This window comes from Diadema antillarum, unplaced genomic scaffold (genome assembly GCF_040938485.1).
Source record: "Diadema antillarum isolate AM-2024a unplaced genomic scaffold, OU_Dant_1.0 seq00000437_RagTag, whole genome shotgun sequence".
Taxonomy (NCBI): domain Eukaryota; kingdom Metazoa; phylum Echinodermata; class Echinoidea; order Diadematoida; family Diadematidae; genus Diadema; species Diadema antillarum.
The window spans coordinates 1307730-1330985 of NW_027271414.1; the positions used below are offsets into that span (position 1 = coordinate 1307730).

The 23256-nt window shown below is 43.5% G+C and overlaps 1 protein-coding gene across 1 annotated transcript in view; it reads right to left on the reverse strand.

The window, feature by feature from the left end:
• Positions 1–23256, reverse strand: part of LOC139732580 (titin-like) — a 207988-nt gene that overhangs the window by 77505 nt on the left and 107227 nt on the right. Inside the window, exons 55-82 of the mRNA XM_071643433.1 lie at positions 22892–23073; positions 22422–22536; positions 21402–21992; positions 20773–21069; positions 19718–20308; positions 18928–19224; positions 17770–18072; positions 16948–17250; positions 16191–16487; positions 15626–15813; positions 14854–14968; positions 14019–14321; positions 13155–13457; positions 12042–12341; positions 11221–11523; positions 10484–10671; positions 9749–9863; positions 9035–9337; positions 8283–8585; positions 6566–6865; positions 5652–5954; positions 4643–4945; positions 3970–4272; positions 3181–3483; positions 2257–2553; positions 1447–1749; positions 865–1167; positions 255–548 (exon numbers count right to left, since the gene is read on the reverse strand). Coding sequence (XP_071499534.1) covers positions 255–548; positions 865–1167; positions 1447–1749; positions 2257–2553; positions 3181–3483; positions 3970–4272; positions 4643–4945; positions 5652–5954; positions 6566–6865; positions 8283–8585; positions 9035–9337; positions 9749–9863; positions 10484–10671; positions 11221–11523; positions 12042–12341; positions 13155–13457; positions 14019–14321; positions 14854–14968; positions 15626–15813; positions 16191–16487; positions 16948–17250; positions 17770–18072; positions 18928–19224; positions 19718–20308; positions 20773–21069; positions 21402–21992; positions 22422–22536; positions 22892–23073 — 8106 coding nt within the window. The remainder of the gene's footprint in view (positions 1–254; positions 549–864; positions 1168–1446; positions 1750–2256; positions 2554–3180; positions 3484–3969; positions 4273–4642; positions 4946–5651; positions 5955–6565; positions 6866–8282; positions 8586–9034; positions 9338–9748; positions 9864–10483; positions 10672–11220; positions 11524–12041; positions 12342–13154; positions 13458–14018; positions 14322–14853; positions 14969–15625; positions 15814–16190; positions 16488–16947; positions 17251–17769; positions 18073–18927; positions 19225–19717; positions 20309–20772; positions 21070–21401; positions 21993–22421; positions 22537–22891; positions 23074–23256) is intronic.

Here is a 23256-nt window from a genome sequence, read left to right on the forward strand (position 1 = left end):
AAAACTGAATTTAACTGTAGTGTTGATATTCGTGAGGGGAATGAGATGACAGCTTTAAAAAATGCGGTAACAAGAGTGACATATATTCCTTCATGCATCCATAACATCATAGCGCAAGGGTCTACACATTTTCGGACAAATGCTGAATTTCAACTCATACGCTTCAAACAATTCTTGCTTTAGCTCCTGAAGAGATTTGTTAGAAAATCATGGAAGAGTGACCGAACATGACATATCTCCCATAGCAATCTTACCAGCCATGCCGACAGGATCTGTCGTCTGGGAAGGCGGGCTTTCACCAGCAGCATTGAGCGCGATGACCCGGAACTGGAACGATCCGCTCACCGGAAGGTCGCGAACTTCCACCTTGGTGTCGGCGATAGGTTGTCTGCTGACGGGAACCCAGCGTGTGCTGAAGCGATCTGCGCGCTCGACGACATAACCCGTGACTGGGCTTCCTCCATCCGAAGATGGGGGTGTCCAGGATAAGGTGATGGACTTAACGCCAACATTCGTGATGGTTGGCTCTCTGGGTGGGGATGGTACTCCTATGGGGAAAACAATTGAACACGAATGGAATGCTTGATCGGAAATATATTGCATGAAAAACGTAAAATACTGACGATAAAATTGCAGGATCTGGAGTTCGACAACTTGAGTTTGACCGGACATTTTGGCAAACCTACAAGCGTTTAAAACTGTATCTGTTATCTAACACTCTGCACTCTGCTATGATATAAGATAATCTTCAGTTTCTTAATTGAAATTTGAAACCATTTCACTCCAGAGCACCATTCACGGCAATGACGGCATGACATTGCTTTCTACTGAGATAATCATCGCTGTATCACTGCCACAACCTACCGTACTTAGCCTTGGTGGTGGTCGTATGTGACGCGTCGCTTGGCGGGCCAACGCCTGCCTTGTTCACTGCCATGACCCGGAACTCGTACTGCACACCCTCCTTGAGGTCCTTCAGAGTGATTTCCGGTGTGGGGATGGTCTGTGACGTGGCTGGCAGCCAGCGAAGACCGTAGGACTCCTTCTTCTCCAGGATGTAGCCAGAGATGTGACTGCCGCCATCCGAGGCCGGCGGGTTCCAGCGGAGGCTGATGCTGGTCTTAGAAACATCTGTCACTTCCGGTGGAGCTGGTCTGCCTGGAGGGTCTGAGAAAGCAACAAAATGTAAAGAATAAGAAACCGTCGATGTTAAGACATTGTCTAACATGGTTGAATATCATCATTTAGTTTATACAGTTAAAGGAAACTAGTATCGTGATAAAGAACATGGGCAAGGATGGTAACAATAAGCTAGACGCATTACCATTAAGAGCACTCTAATTTCCCATGTGATATTTAAGTGATGTTAAATGTTGTTATTTATCTATGATATTATTACTTGCGATGACTTTATTTCAAACGCGAATTGTTGCCTGGGTTACTTACCGTATGGTGGTTTCACAAGGACCGATGACGTGGGTTCGCTCGGCGGTCCGAATCCCTTCTTGTTTTCGGCCACCACCCTGAACTCGTACTCGGACCTCTCCGTGAGACCAGTAACGGTGAAGATGGTGTCGCTGACCGGTGTGGTGTTGACCGGTGTCCAGCGCAGGGCTAGCCTCTCCTTCCGCTGCACAACGTAGCCCGTCACGGGGGATCCGCCGTCGCTCGCAGGAGGGCGCCATTTGAGGGCGACTGTTGTCGCTTGTACGTCAGTGACCTGTGGTTTGCTTGGTGCTTCAGGAACATCTGTGATTTGATATTAAAATGTTGCATGGAATTGCGTGGCTGAGAACCAATCATATTGTTGGTGAAAATCCCACACCAAAGTTAGGAACTTATAGTCACCATCAGCGCTATGTAAGAGCTTGCAAGCAAGAGATGACAGTTGTTCTCATAATATCTGCGATCTAAATACAAAAGCAACATATATATGCACAAGCCTATGAAATGTCAAAGAATAGGACAGAATGGCCTTCCTAATCTTTGCTGCACGCAGGCAACATCATCGATGGCCTTGTTTGCTTGAGATAAAAAATCTGCTTTCATAAAAGCATTAACGGTATATCTGGCTTTGATGAAAAGTAGGTATGACACTGTCTGTATCTTGATACTTTTACTCTTTATTTCCCGTTTTTTTTTCTTCTTTTTTTTTGCATTAATTGAATTTTCATCTTTGAAAAACGTGAAAATTGTGAGAAAATGCCATGAAGATGAGAGGCATACAAAAGTATGAAGAGAAGAAGGATGTTTTACCATAAGGTGTTTTAGCCACCCTGGGTTCTGTAGACGAGCTGGGTGCTCCTTGTCCGGCCTTGTTCACTGCTACCACTCGGAACTGGTACTCATTACCCTCCTTCAGCCCAGGGATCCGGCACGTGGTGTCGGTGACCCTCTCGACGGGTGACCAGCGGGCCGTGTACGGATCCTTCCGCTCCACGATGTAACCTGTGATGGGAGAGCCACCATCTTTGGAAGGCGCCGCCCACGTCAGGGTTGCGGAGTCTGCTGTGATGGCGGCGATGGTCGGTTCGTGCGGTGCTGATGGAGCGTCTGCAGACAGTGGAGGAAATGAAGAAGTGTGCTAATGTCACTACGTGACTTATATATTATTTTGTTTCTCATTTGACTTTAATGGCATGGTGTGGTCCCTAGCCTCAAAACAATCCATTACTTTTGATCAATACTATCTTCAAACCAATTTATCAGGCTGAGCTCATATTTTTAAAGAATGGCTTATTAAATAAAGCACTGGTGGCTGATATTTTTTTTTCTTCGTAGTATATTGATAACGCATTGCAGAACATCTCTCTACTTGATAGCAAACTATAAGAAGGCTTACGACATTTAGTGAATAAACTTTAACATAATGAATAAAACAGGTATATACTATCCCTAAAGACTCAAGCTATGCCAGTCTTGTGATTATGATTTTTTTTTTCTGAAATGAAGTTGGTACCACCATTTTTGAAAAGTTGTCAAAGAAACAGCAGCAGCAGAAAAGAAAATCATTCATCTAAGCTTCTGTGCGACTTGTTTTTTTCTTCAAAGGATGATGTGCCCCAGAAACAGCAAAAGCAAACAACAACAACAACAACAAACTAAAGACTACCATACAAAACAAAAACAAACAAGTAAAACTAAACAATCAAACAAACAAACAAACAAACAAAAACTCACCGATCGGCTCCTTGATAACAGTGGATCTAGTGGGCTCGCTGGCTCGGCCGATTCCAGCGTTGTTCTCGGCGCACACACGGAACTGATACTGGAGACCGTCCTTGAGGTCTCCTACCACCATGGAGGTGTCGGTTACAGGGGTGCGGTTCACCCTCACCCACCTGCTGCTGTACTGGTCCTTACGCTCCACGATGTAGCCAGTGATGGGCGAACCCCCATCTGAGAATGGGCGATTCCATTCCAAGGTTGCGGAGGAAGAAGTTGTAGCCTTGACCTGGACGTTTTCTGGTGCATCCGGGACATCTAGAGAAGAAATGCAGACGTTCATTTAATAATCTGTTCAGGTAATTTTCACATCACCATCGTGATGACATCATGTAAAATTCAAAATATTATACAAAATTTCATCGTTCATGAGGATGCCATATTCAACTTGTAATTTATGGTGGGAGCATTTAATGTGCATGTGAAAAAGGTGAAACAATGTTTTTGATGTAGAAGAATCTTAGATCCATGGACAATGCACGTTTCTGTTTCTCAGTTGATAGTAAGATGCAATAAAGCAGTAATGATTATTATATTAAAACCATTATACAAAATTACTTCGTATCTCTAAAAGATCTCACAACCAAATTCAAGTTGGTGACCAAGTAACAATTTGCCTACTCCTTGTTATGTCAATGTATAATTCCCACATCTTTTGTAAACACGAGACACAATTCGATTGTCACTTTCGAGCAAAATGATACATGTATTGCCTTCAAAAAGCAAGTGCTGGGAATATCTCACCGTATGGAGGTTTTGCTATGACCGATTCCGTGTTATCGCTGGGTCTGCTCTGGCCAGCCCGGTTCTCGGCAATGACCCGGAACTGATACTCGTCGTTCGGCTTCAGGCCCGTGACCCTGAAAGTAGTACCGGTGACTGTCTGCCTCGTGATTGGAGACCAGCGTAGACCGAAGCGATCTCTGGCCTCGATGATGTAATTGGTCACTGGGCTGCCACCGTCCGTAGAGGGCGGGCTCCACGTCAGAGTGAGCTCCGTACTGTCTACGTTGCTGACATCCGGGCGACTGGGTACACTTGGTGCATCTAGAATGAGAAACATGATATATTTCAAGGAAATCTGTTGCATGGCAGCAAATTACATTCGAATGTTGTACGCCAGGTTTAAAGAAGCAAGAGCTACCAGTGATAAATGTTTTGGGGACTCTACCTGTATTATCATCCATGACATTACACGGGTTTTAGTTGATACCAGATTTCATGTGGAGGGTAAAACAAAAAACCCAACATCTCAGCCCTAGTAACGTAGATTGACTATCTCATGCAGTTTTCTACAATAGGCCCCTTATAAATCTAACGATCAATCTACTTCTTCCATCCATATCATATTGATAACTTTTGTATTCCATAAATCATTCAATATTCTATAACACAAATTATTCAATTTAGCACGTACCGTAAGGTGATTTGGCGACTCTTGGCAAAGAAACCTCACTGGTTCTGCCTACACCCGCAGCGTTCTCTGCGCTGACCCGGAACTCATACTTCTTGTCTTCAGTTAGGTCATTGACCTTGATGCTGGTGTCTTTGGTTGGCACGCGGTTGACGCGCATCCAGCGACCGACGGGGGATTCCCTCTTTTCGATGATGTAGCCCGTGATCGGACTGCCGCCGTCCGTTGTCGGTGGCTCCCACGAGAGCCTCATCGATGAAGCGTTGATGTCGGAGATGGAAGGCGGTTGCGGTGCGTCTGGAACATCTGCGCATTGAACAGAGAAAGTATGTTTCATGATACAGATGAAGAAAACTGAGACATAGCTAGACTTTTTGTCATTATTACTATCATCATTATCATACTTATCATTATTGTAACAAAAATGGTCATCATCCTCATGAAGATCATAACATTACAGAGAAACCCCTAAAAAAAACTCACTTGAAACAGCAACGTTCCGTTCATCCCCAATCCTCACCCTGCATAAACATCATCTTTATTAGTCAACTGGGCTGTTTCCGTTCTCAAGCGTAAGCTTTTTTTTTTTGCAATTGCTCCCCTTAGATTATACCTTTAGATTATTTTTCTTTATTATCAATGTACCTTGTAATTTGTATTAAATGATTGTCAATATTTTGTATTCATGAAGTTTATTCATTCTTCTTTTAAAAAATCCTGTCATTTGTATAAAGAAAAATGTTTTTGTAGGTTACGTTTGTCATGAAATTGCAGAAATAAATTAATATCAAAGGTATCAAAAGATATCAAAATGATATCAACAGCAGCAGAAGCAGCAGCAACAACAACAACAACAAAGGAGTCCGAAGTTTTGGTCATTTAAAAAACCCTATATCTCTGCATACCACACAACTACATAATTATGGCGATTCGATCCTAATGACGTGAATCATTTAGAAGACATACAATGTACAATTAAAATCAATAGCTTGAAGGACGCGGGAGAACTCACCGTAGGGTGCCTTGGCCGTGAACCTGTCGCATGGAGTGCTCGGCTTGCCGACACCGGCCGCGTTGACGGCGCTGACTCTGTACTCGTAGTCATTGCCCTCCTGCAGACCGCGGATCGTGAACTCCGTCTCGCGCGCCGACACCTCGTCAAGCTTCGTCCAGCGCGTCGAATAGCGATCCTTCTTGTCGATGACGTAACCGGTGATCGGAGACCCGCCGTCGTGGCGTGGCGGTGACCAAGAGAGCACGGCACTGGTCGGGGTGATGTTCGAGACATTGGGGGCATCCGGTGGGGGTGGAGGGTCTGAAATAATTCGAGGACCAATATTCATTATCATCCATTGTGCGAAGTAACTCTCTTTCAAAACATACTATGTGTGTGTTTTTTTTAACACGGACGAGTAGGAAAAAAACCTACTTAAACATTACATATATTTGAAGACATCAAAATCAGTCTTTCTTTTAAATTTAAAGATGCTTCATCAATGAAATCATGAGTATTGAAAGACATTTATTCATGGAAAATCGGTTCAGTTCAGTTCAAATTTATTTCCCTTTTTACACAATGAAATAATATATAAACATAAATCTCACTTTCTTCAGTGACATAAATGATGCATGTAAATTCATACAAAGAAAACAATTATTGAGAACTTGCAGTAAGGATACATTACAATGGTTGGTAAAGTAAACAATTGTCAATATGCATTGTGTGAAAATATCACCCGTACATGTACACGATCTACTTTCACTAATAACATTATGCAGTCAAGATGAGTGTAAGACACGTGTCCAAGGAGTTCATAATGAGAACAATGAAAAAAAAAAAAACATAACGGTGTAGTGGAAAGATAGGGTTTCGTTTCCTTTTTACGGTGAAAATGATAGTGTATCTGAATCTAATCATGCACTCACCATACGGCGGTCGACAGACTTCCATGCGGGACGGTCTGCTGAACTCGCCGCGCCCTGCCTTGTTGATGGCCGCCACGCGGAACTGGTACTCCGAGTTCTCCTTCAGTCTCGAGGCCGTGTACGTGGTGTCCGGCACGCTCGACTCGAGCTTCACCCATCGCATGCTGAGGTCCACCTTGATCTCGATGGTGTAACCGATGATCTTGCTGCCGCCGTCCGAACGGGGCGGGTTCCATGTGATGGTGATGGTGGTTGATGTAACGTCGGTTACTTCCGGTTGGTCAGGGGCCCCCGGCACGGCTGCAAAAATGGAGCAAGAAAAATGAAAAGTGTTTTATTACAATCATAGAATATCATGTCGATTCGGTTTGTGATTTTCCTTCTTAAAGGACAAGTTCACCTTCATAAACATAAGGATTGAGAAAATGCAACAATATTAGTAGAACACATCAGTGAAAGTTTGAGGAAAATTGGACAATCGATGCAAAAGTTATGAATTTTTAAAATTTTTGTGTTGGAACCGCTGGATGAGGAGACTACTACAGCTTGTGAGTCATATGCGTACAACAGTATAAAGAAAATGTAAAAGAAAATTCAACATATTTTCACTTTTTTCGCATAATAAAAGAGCACTTGACTTGCCTCTTTCTAAAGGCAGGGGGAATAATATTACCCATAACATTTGTCGGTAACAAGTCAGGGGAATGTGTACTTTTTTCAAAAGATGGAATTTTGTGAAATTCTCTTTATATTTTCCTTATATTGTTGTACGCATGTGACATCTAAGTTATTCATACACTGCAGTAGTCTTCTCATCCAGCGGGTACTGCACAAAAACTTCAAAAATTCATAACTTTTGAACGGATTGTCTGATTTTCCTCAAACATTCAATGATGTGTTCTACTAATATTGTTACATTCTCTCAATCCTTATCTTTATGAAGGTGAACTTGTCCTTTAAGCTGTTCAAGCCGCGTGCACCTAATTTCTACACATCAGAATAGCAATCAATCAATAAAGTAGCAGCCGACGAGAAAACAGACTAACGACATTCTTGGCTGCAGCTACACATTACATGGTACAGTTAGGGATATCCAGCCGCTTTAATATACTGTACTTTGATAGCATGTACAGTATAAGATGTAATAATTCGAAATAAATCTTTGTTAGCATTTTATGTATGTCTCAACGAGGTCATAGAGGAGGATGCTATACTCTTTAAGAGGTTAATGTTTCTTCACTGAAGTTTACCAAGCATGAGCATGTTTGACATCTCTCGTTATTATCATTAATTGAATGTGTAAGAATCATTGTTAAGATCGTGTAGAATGCTCAACATCAAGATGATACACGATCCGTTAGTAGGAGAAAGTAAGATATGACAGAGGTATTGTGTTCTCATTTCATCTCTACACAGTCTATGTCATCATTATCATCCTATTCCCACACTCTGCATTTTTACGCTCTGCGCTCTCCAACTCTACATTTTCTCACACCCTGCGTATTCTCACGCTTTACCTGTTCTCACACCCTATACTAATCCACTCCAGTGGACGTGTTATGTTACCGGAAGTTCAGGATGAAAATGCGCTGTATATGATAGTGAGTTGTTGTGAAGAAATAAAGTCATTTTCAGTTTGTTTCCACATCGATGCAGGGAAAGAGTCTTTTCCTTTGTTTAATAGTAACAACAGAACACAAAAGGAAGGGTAACTCACTGTACGGCGGCTTGGCCACGTAAGAGTTGCTGACGGGGCTCGGCTTGCCCAGTCCGGCCTTGTTCTCCGCGATGACGCGGAACTCGTACTCCCCTCCCTCCCGCAGGTTGGGCACGGTGTACGACAGGTCGGTGACGGGCGCGCGGTTGACCATGGTCCAACTACCGCGGCCGGGCTCGCGCCTCTCGATGACGTAACCAGTGATGGCGCTTCCGCCGTCTGATCTGGGAGGTGACCAGGTGAGTGTCATGGTGTCTCCAGTGATGTTGCTGACTTCGGGCACGGTGGGAGCTTCGGGAACGTCTGAAAAATAGTGAGAGATATGGACGACGTTAAATGGATGTCACCTAACTAAAGATGTTATTGCAGCATGTAGCCATATCAAAATGGTGATCCATTCATGATTACCTTAGCAGTAACTGGTCACATTATACAGGTTTTCATCGATAGTAACAAAAACACTGAAAAGGAAATTAAATCTTCCATGCACACTGTTCACTGAAAATCCACCATTGCAAACATTTGTTGATTCACTCAATGCGATTTGATGTTGAATGTAATAGAATTGTGATGAAGCATATGGAAATGGTATCTATGACGTTCAATCTTCCCAAATATGTCTAGAGTTTCAATATTCATTTACATAATCATTTTGTCTTGGCAAATCCCCATAAAACATGTTTTTTACAAACATTTTTTTTACTGTCCACGAAATTGAGTTGTTGGTGGTATTTCTTTTTTATTGCACTCACTGTATGGTTCCTTGGCCTTGGTAGGTCGCGTTGACTCGCTGTATCGGCTCAACCCGACCTTGTTCTTGGCCGCGACCCGGAACTCGTACTCTGACCCCTCGGTGAGACCCATGACTGTCAGGGTGGGGTCCGTGAATTCGTGTCGGTTGATCTGCACCCAGCGAGACGAGAACTGCTCGCGTCGCTCCACGACGTACGTGATGATGGACGATCCTCCGTCCGACTCGGGCGGGGCCCAGCGGAGGGTCATGGAGGTTGACGAGGTGTCGGAGATTGACGGGGTGCCCGGTGCATCAGGAACAGCTAAGACACCAGACAAAAGGGAATATCAGTCTTATATGCCTCCAGTGTCAATCACCATAGCAGCTTACTTCGTGTTGTTTTCATCACTTTCATCGAAACGGTACGAGCAAAATTACACAATAACATGATAGTAACACCCGATTTAGTGTACATTAACACATTTATAGTGTATGAGTACACGAACCATATCGTGACTAGTTATACACCCTTTACATATTCTATGGTATAGCTTTAACATGCACCTAAAATACATCCTATAAAGTACTCTGTCACTTGGATTTGTTTGTCCGTTGGTGGAACGCCCTCACAGTTGTGCCTTGGACAATGTGTGATGCAAGACTCTTTTAGCAACAGATGAAAACGAAACATTATGAAGTATACCGATGCTGAAAAGAAGCAAGATTTACTTACAGTGGGGTGACTTGGCCTTGACCGCGTAGCACGGTAAGCCTGGTTTGCCGCGTCCTGCCTTGTTCTCAGCGATTACACGGAACTCGTACTCATTCCCTTCAACCAATCCCGTGACCTAGAGAGACGAATTTGATTGGACATAGAGATCGATGAATACCTGCCTCTCTTTCAGACATTTTAACACGTGACATGGTAAAGTGAAGACACAACGAATCGTTTGTAACACACATCAGCGCTTGTGGTTACACATTAGCGATTGCGTGCTTCTCCAAAGTCGACATCAAACATGTTGTTTCAGGTGAGAGCACTGACACCTAATAAAACTATATCAATAGATATAAACCTAGAGGAATAAGTGCAGATAAATTTTCTTCTTATTAGATTTGTTTGGAGTAATAAAAACTTACCATCAATTCTTAACTGTGTGTAAGAGTAAAGTATGAAATGTATCTGAACCATTTCATTCGTAGTATGGCATGCATCATGACGGAACTTTTCAGCTTTGTTTGAAAATGTTCAGAAATTCTCAACCTTGATGTCTGTATTGTGTGTTTCACAGTGCAATGAAGTCACTGGGAAACAATTATCGTAATGCCAGATGCTGTTCTCTCTCCCTTGTCATTACGTGTCTCGGCGGGAAAAGCAAAACGCGTAAGATCATGAGAAAGCCAATCTCAGGCACTCGTTTTCTTTGGGAAAACAAGAAAACACTAACCCCAAACAAACTATGATTACCTTCATGGTGGTAGTATCGTGAGACTCATAGTTGACGGGGCTCCAGCGGACCGCACTGCGATCCTTCTTCTCGACGTAGTAGCCAGTGATGGGGCTACCACCATCAGAGCTGGGTGCGGCCCATGACAGGGTCATCGTCTCCTCAGTTATCTTACTGGCTTCAGGCACGCCGGGAGCTCCGGGTTCGGCTGTGGAGAAATTTCGGCAAACTCATTAACTATCATAACTAATTTTTATCGCATTATCGCCAACAAACATGTGTGACGCCATGTTCATTTTGCCACTTGGCACACGAAAACGCATTCTGTAAAATGCAACAGATAGTCAGTGCAGTCAAACGAGGGTTGATGTTTGGGTATGATCGGGTTAATGACTATAACATGATTAAACGAGTCATAATCTTTGAAATAGTTTCAGAATCACAGTTTTCATTCAAAATGAGTGAATATGTAAAACGTAGTAACAATCATACAGCAATTACTGCCGATACGGAAGAAAATGTGTAAATTGGTTGACTACATGAAATATACAGTTGCAATGCACAATGTACAATAAAACAAATAAAATGAATCCCTTAAGTTCAGTTAAAAATACTGCTTTCTTAAATTTCGGTGTAAGCCGAGCATTATCAATAAAATATGATGATGTGAGTTCTAGTTGGCAAAATAGTGACAAAATGATATAAAATACCATTGATTAACAATTAATAGTATTGTGTACGACGAGGCTCTACTTACTATACGGGGCTTTTGCTAGTACTGGGCTAGAAGGCTCGCTGGGTTTGCCCGAACCAGCCTTGTTTTCTGCCACCACCCGGAACTGGTATTCCTCTCCGGGAATGAGCCCGGGAACGGTCAGCTTGGTGTCGGTCACTGCATCCTGGTTGACCCTTGTCCAGCGCGGACTGAACTTGTCCTTGCGCTCGACAAAGTAGCCGGTGACCGGACTGCCACCGTCGTCGCGGGGCGGACTCCAGGTGAGGTCGACAGAGTCGGCCGCTACCTTGGTGACCTGAGGCTCGAACGGCGCCGCCGGTTGACCTGGGTATCATTCATTGGACAGTTGTGCTCATTAATCAACGATTCCTCAGCTGTTTGTTTTTATGCACATAGGCCTACATTATAAATGAACCATCCAATATGCCATTTATGGGAATCGCATAATCAGTAATGCTTGAAAAGACAGTCAGATGAAATTGTCCTCAATTTGATCAAACTTTTTCTAGCACAACAACGTGAAGAGATTCTAAAAAAGCCAACATCGAACTGAAAAATACCGCTGCCCTTTCATCCAAATGATACATTTTACAGAAGGAGAATTAGCAATTAAATGACCTGTACACTGAAGAATATATCACTCTTATATTTTCATATTCCAATTTCTCGTCGTAAATATGATTGTCATTGTTTAACGAAGATTCAGATTTGTTATTTACACAGCTTCCCCAATAACCTCTTTATAAGTAAACCGGAACTAACCACATGGCAATCGGCAAATAGTGTGAAAAACACAATATGAAAATGGACACAATAGATCGTAATGGAATGCTTATACTCACTGTATGGTGGTTTGGCGGTCACCCTCTGTGACGAGTCGCTCGGTTTACCCGGTCCCATCTTATTCTCTGCCGTCACTCTGAACTCGTAATCAGCACCCTCGGTGAGGTTCACGACCTTGAAGGACGTGCCAAGAACCTGGGCTCGGTTGATGCGCGTCCAGCGACCGTAGCGGTCGCGCGTCTCAATGATGTAGTTGGTGATTTCCGCTCCTCCGTCGGAAGTGGGCGGTGTCCACTTCAGCAGGAGGGTAGTGGCCGAGACATCGGAGATCTGGGGAGTTCCCGGGGCTGAGGGCACCTCTGTGATTGGGATGTGACATAAAGACAAAAGCTGATATCTATTAGCAAAACGATTAAGAAAACTGAAGTGCTCTCAGATTATCGCGTTTTCTATGATTAAGGTGGGATAGCCTACGATTGAATTATTACAGATGCAATTGAAGTTTCGGAAATGCATACACTGTTGTGCCTGATCTTGATGTCATTGATTTTGATGTCATTGATGTACAAATGCGTGGTGTGGCTAACCCGTACATCTAGGCAGCAATGCATCAGTCGGAGACATATCTTACTCAAACGCAATATTTTCAATGAGGTCTTTAAATTTGACTTGAATTTATAACAAGCTCTATCATGCAAATTCTGTCAGATCTAACGCAGTAAAGATGTTTTGTGAAATAAATTTAAAAGGATGGTACAGTATTGGTGGAGATGAGGATTATTTGAGCTTTAAACTTTCTACGAGATACCAAAATCACTTATGAAATAATACAAAGCATACCATTCTAAGAGGAATTCGAAGTTTATATGAAAATTGGTTTTGGAATGGCTGAGACATCCGGAAACAAAGTAAAACAAAGCGATGCTTATGAATGTTGTGGTCCCATCTTTTATTAGGATTGCTCTGTTTTGGATATCTCAGCCATTCACAAAGTAATTTTCATCAAATAAACGTTGAATCGCTCTTGGAATCACAAGCTTTGTCATATTTCATAGGATATTTCTCATTAGCTCACCAAAAAAAAAAAAAATGTTAGAAACCTGAAGTTATGTCTCAACCAAAACTATACGATCCCTTTAATGTAATGTTGTTACTGAGTCGTGTTTCCATACCAAACGGGCTCTTGCAGATGATGGTTCCAGTCGATTCACTGAACGGTCCCAGTCCTGCCTTGTTCTCAGCTGCGATCCTAAACTCGTACTCTCCTCCCTCGGAGAGATCCCGCAGAGTAACCTGAGTGTCCCGGACAGACTCCCGCAAGGCGCGAGTCCAGCGCACGGCGAAGCGGTCCTTCTTTTCGACCACGTAGCCAGTGATCGGAGTGCCGCCGTCGGACCACGGGGGAGACCAGGAGAGCGTGATGTGGGTTGCGTCGATGTCGGTAACGTCGGGTTTAGCAGGGGCATCTGGGAGTCCTGATAAGCGATGGGTTAAATGAATGCAATTCAAATGAATATGTGCCACCAGTACAATCCAGAATCCTACCGCTGTAATGAAATCAGTACACATAGCCACTTTCTGCATTGGTGAAAGTTCTGAGGGGACAGTTCTCCCTGGTAGGTACACTTAATTAGTAGCTACAATGTATATAACCACTGTAGTAGGATAAAGGCAAACATGCATGCTAAACAAGTACGGCTGGTTATCTAGAATGATTTCATCGTTGTGAACGTCTGGCAACGTTCGTCTTTTCTCACTAGGGCTCTCGTATTCCATCTAGAATTCTTTTTTGCACCTCAGTACGCATCTTTCTCACGTAGCCTCAAAATAGACTTTCAAAGACAATTTCAGTTACGATCAATACCTGTTTATAAATCATTTACTTGTCGTTGTAGGTTTCTTTTTTTCCTTACTGTTAGAAATTTGTGAATGTATATCTTCCTTCGGCTTAAAATAGAATGATATTCGCACAAATTGATACAATGATTCAAGTAAGAAAATTTGCTAAGGGTTAGTATTATAAACGTGTTACATACCATAGGGAGGTTTAGCCTGGTGAGGCTTTGATGCCTCGCTCGGTTTACTCTCGCCAGCCACATTGTGTGCAATGACCCGGAAGCAGTACTCGGATTTTTCCTTGAGGTGGTCCACCACGAGAGTCAGCTCACGGACGGGTGCCCGCGTGACCGTCACCCAACGTCCCGAGCTGGTGTCGCACTTCTCCACGGTGTAACCAGTGATGGGACTTCCCCCATCTGACTTGGGCCGAGTCCACGTGACAGTCATGGATGTAGCCTTGATGTTACTCACCTCGGGAGCGTCGGGTTGAGATGGAACAGCTGGAAGGAAAAGAATATTAACTACACTTCAAACCATCGTTAGAATAGGGTGCATTGCCTGCGACTACTTCCACCAAACTTTCTTGCAGGGAGAGGGGAATCATAATCATTCTCTATTTTGTTAATTGCAGAGACGGGTGGCAGTAGTCAGAGTTTATCTTAAATTTGCACACATTTTTCAATGATACTAACCTAAATGTGTTGCTACTAGTGTCTACGTGTAACTAGTCAGCAGAGTAAACAAATTAATAACTTAGACGGTACGGACATACGTTCAAACTTACGTCAGGCACGCATGTGCTTTTACAACGATGGACAACAAAATTCAGCGACTGACAGTGATAACTGAATAAGTTTTCTGCTACATCTTAGCAAAAATAATGGTGGGGCATTGGATTTCAAACCTATATATGTCAGAGACACAGACTCACAAAAAACAGTCTCAGAGATTATGTGAATACTTCATCACTACTGAAATACAGAAATCACATATGATACAAGCAAACTTAGAAGCTGAGAAGAGAATTCTCACTGTAAGCGGCCTTGATGGTGAATGGTCCGCCGACGGAGCTGGGATTGCTGTCTCCGGCCTTGTTGATCGCTGTCACGCGGAACTCATAGCTGTGATTCTCTTTCAGTCCCGTTACCTGTGAGAGAAACGAAGAACTCATTGTTCAGCTACTTTGGTTACCTTTAACCTACTACCGCCACTTCCACCTCCACCACGTCATCGTTATCGGCGTCGTTGTCGTAGACACCTTCGTCACTGTCATCGTTATAATAACAATGAATATTGACATTCATAACCGGGACCAAACTAAACTGTTAGATTATCTCACACATTACATTATCGAAGCAGTTTCAAAACCCTCCATTCATGATGATCTCAACTTCCTAACGAAAACTTGATATGTTGCTGTTATTGTCTCAGGCAGGTTTTCGTTTGGAAGAGAGGAAAATCATTTACGATAGATATAAGAAACGAGGGACAGATGCGTTGCTTCAGAAATAGTTTCAATGAAGATTTGATCTCGAAAGTTTGCAGCGAATTTTCAACACCCTTTTATCATTGGGCTCATGGCAAAATCGCATTCACGTTTGCCGCCGTGAAAGCTTTGCAAGGATCTGGTTGAAAATTACAAATCAAAACACAACAGCTTCATCAGGCCTATAACAAGCTGCAGAAAAAACGGACCAGGAATAGTACCATGCAGTCGCATAGTAATATCTCTACAAAAGATTTTGTGCTTTCATAGTGCATGATGGAAAGGGCGAAGACTGATCCACAAGTGACGAGATCCTACCTGACATGTTAACTCGGTGCCATCCTTGGTAGAGACCCTCTTCCAGTAAGGAGCGAACTGTTCCTTCATCTCGACTACGTACGTCGTGATTCGGCTTCCTCCATCGGACTTGGGCGGGGTCCACCGGAGCGTGATGGACGTGGAGTCCGTCTCCTCAGCTGAAGGCTGGGACGGGGGATCGGGAACAGCTGTGAGGCGACAAGATCACGGTAATAGTAAATTAGTGTTGGTTAAAGCACGGAGGTGAGACGTCCCATACCTCGACTCAAACCTCCTTGGTTAAAGCACGGAGTTCCATGGTTAAAGTTATATTGCGCAATATTGCACAACTGTTCAATGCACCTAACGATTTCACTCTCCAACTACTATAATCTTGAAATGCCAGTAATACTGCATGGATATGAAATGAAGGAGAAGAAAAAGAAGATGAATAAGAGCAAGAATATGAATTTGGAATGCGCCTTATACTGTGTTTCTACAAGCTAATAAAAAGCAAACAAACATCCTTTTTTTTTGCACAAGGAGTTATACGACTTCACTTCAGGTGTGAATGGCTGTTACTTACTGAAGGCAGGTTTGATGGTAACGGTGTTGGAAGACTGGCTGGGTTTACCGGGCCCTGCTTTGTTCACAGCGGTGACCCTGAACTGAACATTGTCTCCTTCTTTCAGGTAAGGCACCTTGAATGTGGTGTCTTGGGTGTGGCTGACCTCCGTCCAGCGGATGCTGAAGGCATCCTTCTTCTCCACGATGTAGTCCTTGACGGGGCTGCCTCCGTCGGATCTCGGCGGTTCCCATGACAACGAGACGGAGTTGGATGTGACTTCCGTTATCGTCGGTGCGGATGGAGCATCAGGTGAAGCTTTATGACAAAGACATGAAGTATTATAACTTGTTATATTGTAATGACATTTCGTTTTTCATCAGACATTGATGCCTGAACCAAAATAAAGTTTGATACAAAACTCACATTTCGTTTGTACACTTCAAACACTTTTCAAATTGATACATCGCTATGTCATTCCGTATACGTATTTACTACAGGTTGATCTTACATGTAAGTTGCACGCTACATAGCTCTCAAGCAAGGCTACTTACAGCAAAAGCAACCATTTTTCGGGAACAGAACATTTTCGGCCCTGACAGAATAATTCTGTTTTACTGTGACGTTTTATCCGTTACCACTGATTTGATTGTAAGAATGACAATAGAACGCGGCTGCTATATGTTGCTGTCAGTTTCCATCAACTACGCAGGCTTTGGGGGCATATTGATTAGCTTCGTCCTGGTACACGTTGTATCATCATTGGCGGGATTCTTACTGTATGGAGGTTGTGCCTTGATGGTCTCTGATGGCGAGCTTGGTTTACTTGGTCCTGCCTTGTTGACTGCGATAACGCGGAATGTGTATTCGTGGCCCGCCCTTAGGTCCCGGACCGTGAAGGAGGTATCGGAAACATCGAACTTGTTGCAGACGGTCCAACGACCCGCTGTGCCTTCCCGCCTCTCGATCTGGTACGAGGTGACGGGACTGCCACCGTCGGATGAGGGCGCTGTCCACGAGAGTACTGCCGAAGTTTCGGTGATGTCGGATATCTGTGGCGCACCAGGTGCATCCGGGACACCTGGACGAATAGATAAAACAGAAAGAGAACATGCTGAGATGTATAAACAAATATATTATAGAGCGTCGATAACGGTATAGTGTGCAACGACAAGTCTCTATTAATCTCAACTTGATGAGGAGGTCATCCTGAGCATATATGCAAAACGCAGGTTTTGGAGTCACTGTCGTTTGTCTCTAGGGAAAAAGTTTATCATGGCAGATAGCAGATGAGAGATAGTTAGATAAATAGATGATTATAGATAGATAAAGAGATAGATAGATAGATGGATATAGAGATATCTAGACAGACAGACACATAAACAGATATAGAGATAGATATGCAAATACAGAGAAAGAGATAGATAGATAGAGAAAGATAGATTGATTGATAGATAGGTGTAGAGATATAGAGATAGATATAGAGATAGATAGATAGATAGATAGATAGATAAATATAGAGATGGATAGATAGATAGATAGAGGGGGAGGGGAGGAGAGAGGAAAAAATGGGGGAGGAGGAGGATCTTTGTTGCCTTACCATATGGCTTCTTTGCCTTGACTGGTCTGCATGGTTCACTTGGCTGGCTTTGTCCTGCCTTGTTCTCCGCGATGACCCGGAAGCTGTATTCCGATCCTTCCCTGAGGTCATCCAAGGTCAGCGTAGTGTCGGTCACGGATTCTTTTGTGACGACAACCCATCGCGTCATATAGTCCTCCTTCTTCTCCACGATGTAGCCTGTAATTGGACTGCCTCCATCGGAAGTGGGCGGAGTCCAGGTCAAGGTGACTGACGTTTCAGTGACGTTGCTTGTTTCGGGACGAGATGGCGGGCCTGGCACGTCTGTTTGTGTATGACGTAACACAATGACCTTTGTTATTCTAACAACCTCATTGTATGATATAGCGATACACCACGAGCAATAATCGCAATACATCAATTATAAGTGACTATGATGTATTCTGCATCATAACTTTATGTAATCCATGAATAAAATCTGTCTTGCAGGCAAAACATCAAGTTGAAAGCAATGGTACTACATTGTACGGGTGATGTTCGATGTTATCTATGTCTCATGACTTCTGAAAAAGTTCACTCCATGTCATCTAATTCATTCATTTCGCCGTTGATGGAAGAGTCAATTTCACCATTATAAAGATATCTTAAAGATGCATGGCACTGTGTGTCTTGCTCAACGATAGGAATGTACAAACAATACATGTATATAATTTTGAAAACAATATTAGATAAAATAACATGCACATTTTTCAACTTCAGATTAAGAAAGCAGACGTCCTTCTTGAGCGCACTAATGACACAAATCACGATTATCTGGGTTCATTTCTTCTCATCATAATAGCCCCATACGACACTTCGGTTTTATGGTAAATCATTGTCAAACTGATTTGTAAATGAAGCACTGTTGTCGTTGTTGTCATTAATAGTAGAGCTGACAAAATGCATCCTGACATGTTTCTGCAGTGATCTATTGTCTTTGTACATGTCAATTCATGGGATAAAACGTTTCAAAAATTTTTATAAAAGACTTTTGAGATGGACGCTCAACGCTTAAGTATAATGTTACCAGTCTCTATAAACTTTCTTGTAATACAAAAGGAAAACTACTTTGAAAGTCTGATTTCATCATCTGATAGCCTGACTGATGTGGAGGTGCAGCCATGGCAACACAAAACTTACCATACGGGTCCTTGGCTACCACGGGTCTTGTCGATAGACTTGGTTCTCCCACACCTGCCTTGTTCTCGGCCCGGACCTGGAACTCGTATTCAGATCCTTGCCTCAAGCCGGTCACCTTGTAGATGGTCTTGTTTGGCCGTCCCAGTGTGGACCACCGGACGCTAAATCTGTCTTTCATCTCGACGACGTAGTTTGTGATGGGACTACCTCCATCGAACTCGGGTGGCTCCCAGGTGAGAGTGAGACCGCTCTTGGTGACATTGGACACTTCCGGTTGTCCAGGTACTTCCGGTACGTCTTAGTGGTAGAGAATAAAAGTAGGAATATAATGTACAAATAGCGCAAATATAGTTAAAATCATATCTACTGCCACTGGCTCATCAGAACACACAAAGTACAAAGTGTTTATAAATGAGAGTAACCTCCCTCACAATACATATGTATGATTATGTAAAATGTACGTGAATATTTAGGCCTACATCAGCACCATCAACAACACTCTGTAGTGAATACATTTTACAATATTGCATCGCTTTTACACAGTTGCGAAAAGATAAATATTCCTACAATGATTAGACTTAAAGGACATAATATAAATAAACATTTATATAATTTTTCTTTTTAGTTTATATTAAGCGCATGTGAAATGCCACGACAGTTTCACTGCTATCATCCCCCTTCCCGGTTTGACTGGCTTCATGTTCCATCTGATCTATGATTAGCCTCTAAATTAAACTTGGAAAAAACAAAGATTACTCGATCTTTTGATAACTGTTGAGCTTCCACTCACCATAGGGGGGTTTAGCGATGACGGATTTGCTGGGCTCGCTGGCGACACTCGCTCCCGACTTGTTCTCGGCGATCACCCTGAATTCGTATTCGCGCTTTGGCGTCAAGTCCGTCACGGTGAAGGCAGTGTCGGTGATGGGGGCCCTGGTGGCCTTCACCCACCGGTCCCTGTCCGGTTCGCGTTTCTCCACGATGTAGTTGGTCACGGGACTGCCTCCGTCAGACTCCGGAGGCGACCACGTGAGCGTGACCGAATTTTCCGTCACTTTCTTGACGTCAGGTTTGGAGGGCGCCTCAGGCGGCTTGATGGTGAAAGTCGCCGCGCTGCTTGGGCTGCTGCTACCGGCTTTGTTCACGGCGACTACCCGGAAGTCACATTCCTGATTTTCCTTCAAGCCAGTGACTCGGAATTTACAGTCCGTGATAGGTGTCTGGTTGACAGGTGTCCATCTTGGACTATACCGGTCCTTCTTCTCGATGATGTAACCAGTGACGCTGGATCCACCGTCGGAATCGGGCTCGGTCCAGTTCAGCGTCACTGCAGTCGGACTGATGTCGCTGATCTTGATCGACTGGGGTGCTGTGGGGACGTCTGTGATGATGGGAAAAGGTGTCGTTAGTAATCTAGACCTTCCAGGAAGTTTGGAAGAGTGCAAACAGGTGCTACCATTATCAAACCTTATGTGGCAATGGCCAGTAAAGTGAATCTTACTGCATCACAGAACAGTCTGTGTTCTTATGCAAAGATCTGAAACTTGAGCAATTTAGCTTTACTTAATGCAACATAAAATTTTTCAGAAACTTATCTAAGATCAGTTCAGATTTACTCTCAATGTATAATTGTTGCAGAACGTCCCACAGTTAACATGCAAGGTTTTTGTTTCATATTGCTCTTTTCAGTTCTTTGATCTTTGCTATAAAAAGAGAAACATCGTGTTCAAAATAGTATCCTTTCATTTTGCTTTTTACCGGAGTAATCTTATACAAAAAAAAGGAAACAAAAAACAAGAAAACAATGGTCTCGGAACTGACATGAAACTTTATAGGAAAGCTTACTGTATGGCAGCTTAGCCTTCGTGACAGGCGTCGGGCTCGAGAATTTTCCGACTCCGGCCATGTTCTGGGCGGCGACCCGGAACTCGTAGTCGCCGTTCTCCTTGAGACCAGTGACCTTGAAGCTCAAGCTCCTAGTCTTGGTGGCAGGTGTCCAGCGTGAGCTGTAAGGCTCCTTCTTCTCTACGATGTAATCGGTGATGGGGCTTCCCCCGTCAGAGAAGGGTGGCTCCCAGCTGAGGACCATGGAGTCATTCGTGACGTCAGAGATGGTAGGTGTGTCCGGCTCATCGGGAACATCTTTGAAAAGATAAAAATATTGATTTAGTTTGTATTTTTTTCCAAATTCTTCAGTAAACATGGATAAGAAAAGATCACATGACATGGTGCTGTGTGAAATCACGAGGTTGTTGGCTTTGAATATTAGATTGTGCCAGTATTACCATTACACTAGCCTTGATACTGCTCAAATCACGTTTAAAATCATCAGCTGTAATGAATGTATAATGAGTTTGATCTCCGTTACGTATTTGTGGACCGGCGTTGTAGTTGGGGGTTGAAGGGGGGGGGGGGGGGGGGAGGGAAAGGGAGGGGAGGGGTGAGGGAGGAAGAGAACTCAAGCCATCGCTTACCAAATGGCAATTTGATGAGAACAGCGTCTGTAGCATCACTCGGTGGCCCAACGCCAGCTTTGTTCTCTGCACTGACCCGGAACTTGTACTTGCAGTTGAGGCTCAAATCGCCCACGACGAAGTTGGCTTCCCGCATAGCGGTCCGGTTGATCCTCACCCACTGATCTTTACCGACCTCGCATTTCTCCACGAAGTAGCCAGACAGACGACAACCGCCGTGGTCAGTAGGAGGAGTCCATCTCAAGTCCACGGACTTCTCTGTCACGTTGTAGATCTCGGGCGTGCCTGGTTGACTCGGTAGGCGGAACTTCAGCGCGACGGAAGGACTTGGCTTGCCCTCTCCCGCTTTGTTGAGGGCGATGACATGGAACTCGCACTCGGCATCTTCAGGAATGTTGGTGACGGTGTACTTGAGGTCCATGATCGGTGAGGATTTTACGCGTTGCCAACGCGAGCTGAATTTGTCCTTTTGCTCGACGTAGTACCCAAGAATGGGTGAGCCTCCATCGTCTCTCGGTGGGGACCAGTTGACGGTGAGGGAGAAGTCCTTGATGTCTGTCAGTTCCGGTGTGTCGGGTGCTCCGGGAACATCTTTTATACAGAAAAATGAGAAATGTTAAAATACAGGAATGCACTTTGCTAACTGAAAAGTTTATTAAACTGTTTGTTATTCTGTGGATTTTTTTTTTCATCTTCTAACTCACAAAATGGATAGATAGACCATATTCAGCTGCTCAAGTTCGCCTTCCATGGGATTCAAGGGTGTTGTACTTGGGGCTCGACGAAGGTTACCATATGTGTATTTATTTTGGAAACCTTCAAGACTGACATATTTAGAGTGTAATGGGGTTGATTGATCAAGTCGAAGGTATCACTGATGTCTTCAGAATTAGAGCAGATTATTGGTTTTATGTTGATGCTTTAATGAAAAAGCTAATGAAAGTGGATGAATATCTATTTTAAACATACATGGAAAGGGTAGGTGCCAGTCACTACACCATACACCCTCATTGTACTTACCGAAAGGAGATTTGGCTGTAAAGGTTCTTGAAGGCTCGCTGGGCTGACTGACGCCCGCCTTGTTCTCAGCGCTAACCCGGAACTGGTACTCTTTGCCCTCTTTCAGACGTGTAACCTGCACAATGAAAGTCAATTCACATGCTGACTAAAAAAGTAATTCCAAGTCACGCGCTGTCGATGTCATTATTGTAGCTTTAAACCATTGCTACTGATAACGTAACAATGGTTATCTATTCCAACCTTAGTTTTGCGTGTAATGCGAAACAGATGAGTATACACGTTACACTGCCATAGAAAATTTGTAAATCATTTACAGAAATCAACTGAATTTAATGCGAAATTTAACACGATTGGTTATTTTCTGAGATAACCGAAGGGAGTAGAAGAAACATCAGATAGAATCTTCACGTGCTGTTTACATAAACATACGCTTGTCAAATATTACAAAGAGCAGTGCACAGAAACCATACCTGGAACGTCATGTCGGTTGTCTTGGTGACTGGAGACCACCTAGACGAGAACGGTTCCTTCATCTCTAGGATGTAGGCAGTGATTTTAGCTCCACCGTCGCTGTAGGGTGCCGTCCACGTGACAGTCATTTCTGTCTTGTCGACGTTGGTGACATCAGGACGGTCTGGCTTGTCGGGAACGTCTGGTGAATATGAGGTGATGAAAGTGATTTGATCGGTGATACAACATTAAGCAATATCTCGTACTACCGTTATTTTGGAAAGAACAGCTAGATATTGACAAACTGAACTTTCATGCATCTTTGATTAAGGTACCTTTCACCATCTTCAAGATACCTTGATGTATCTACCCACAACTGACGCAT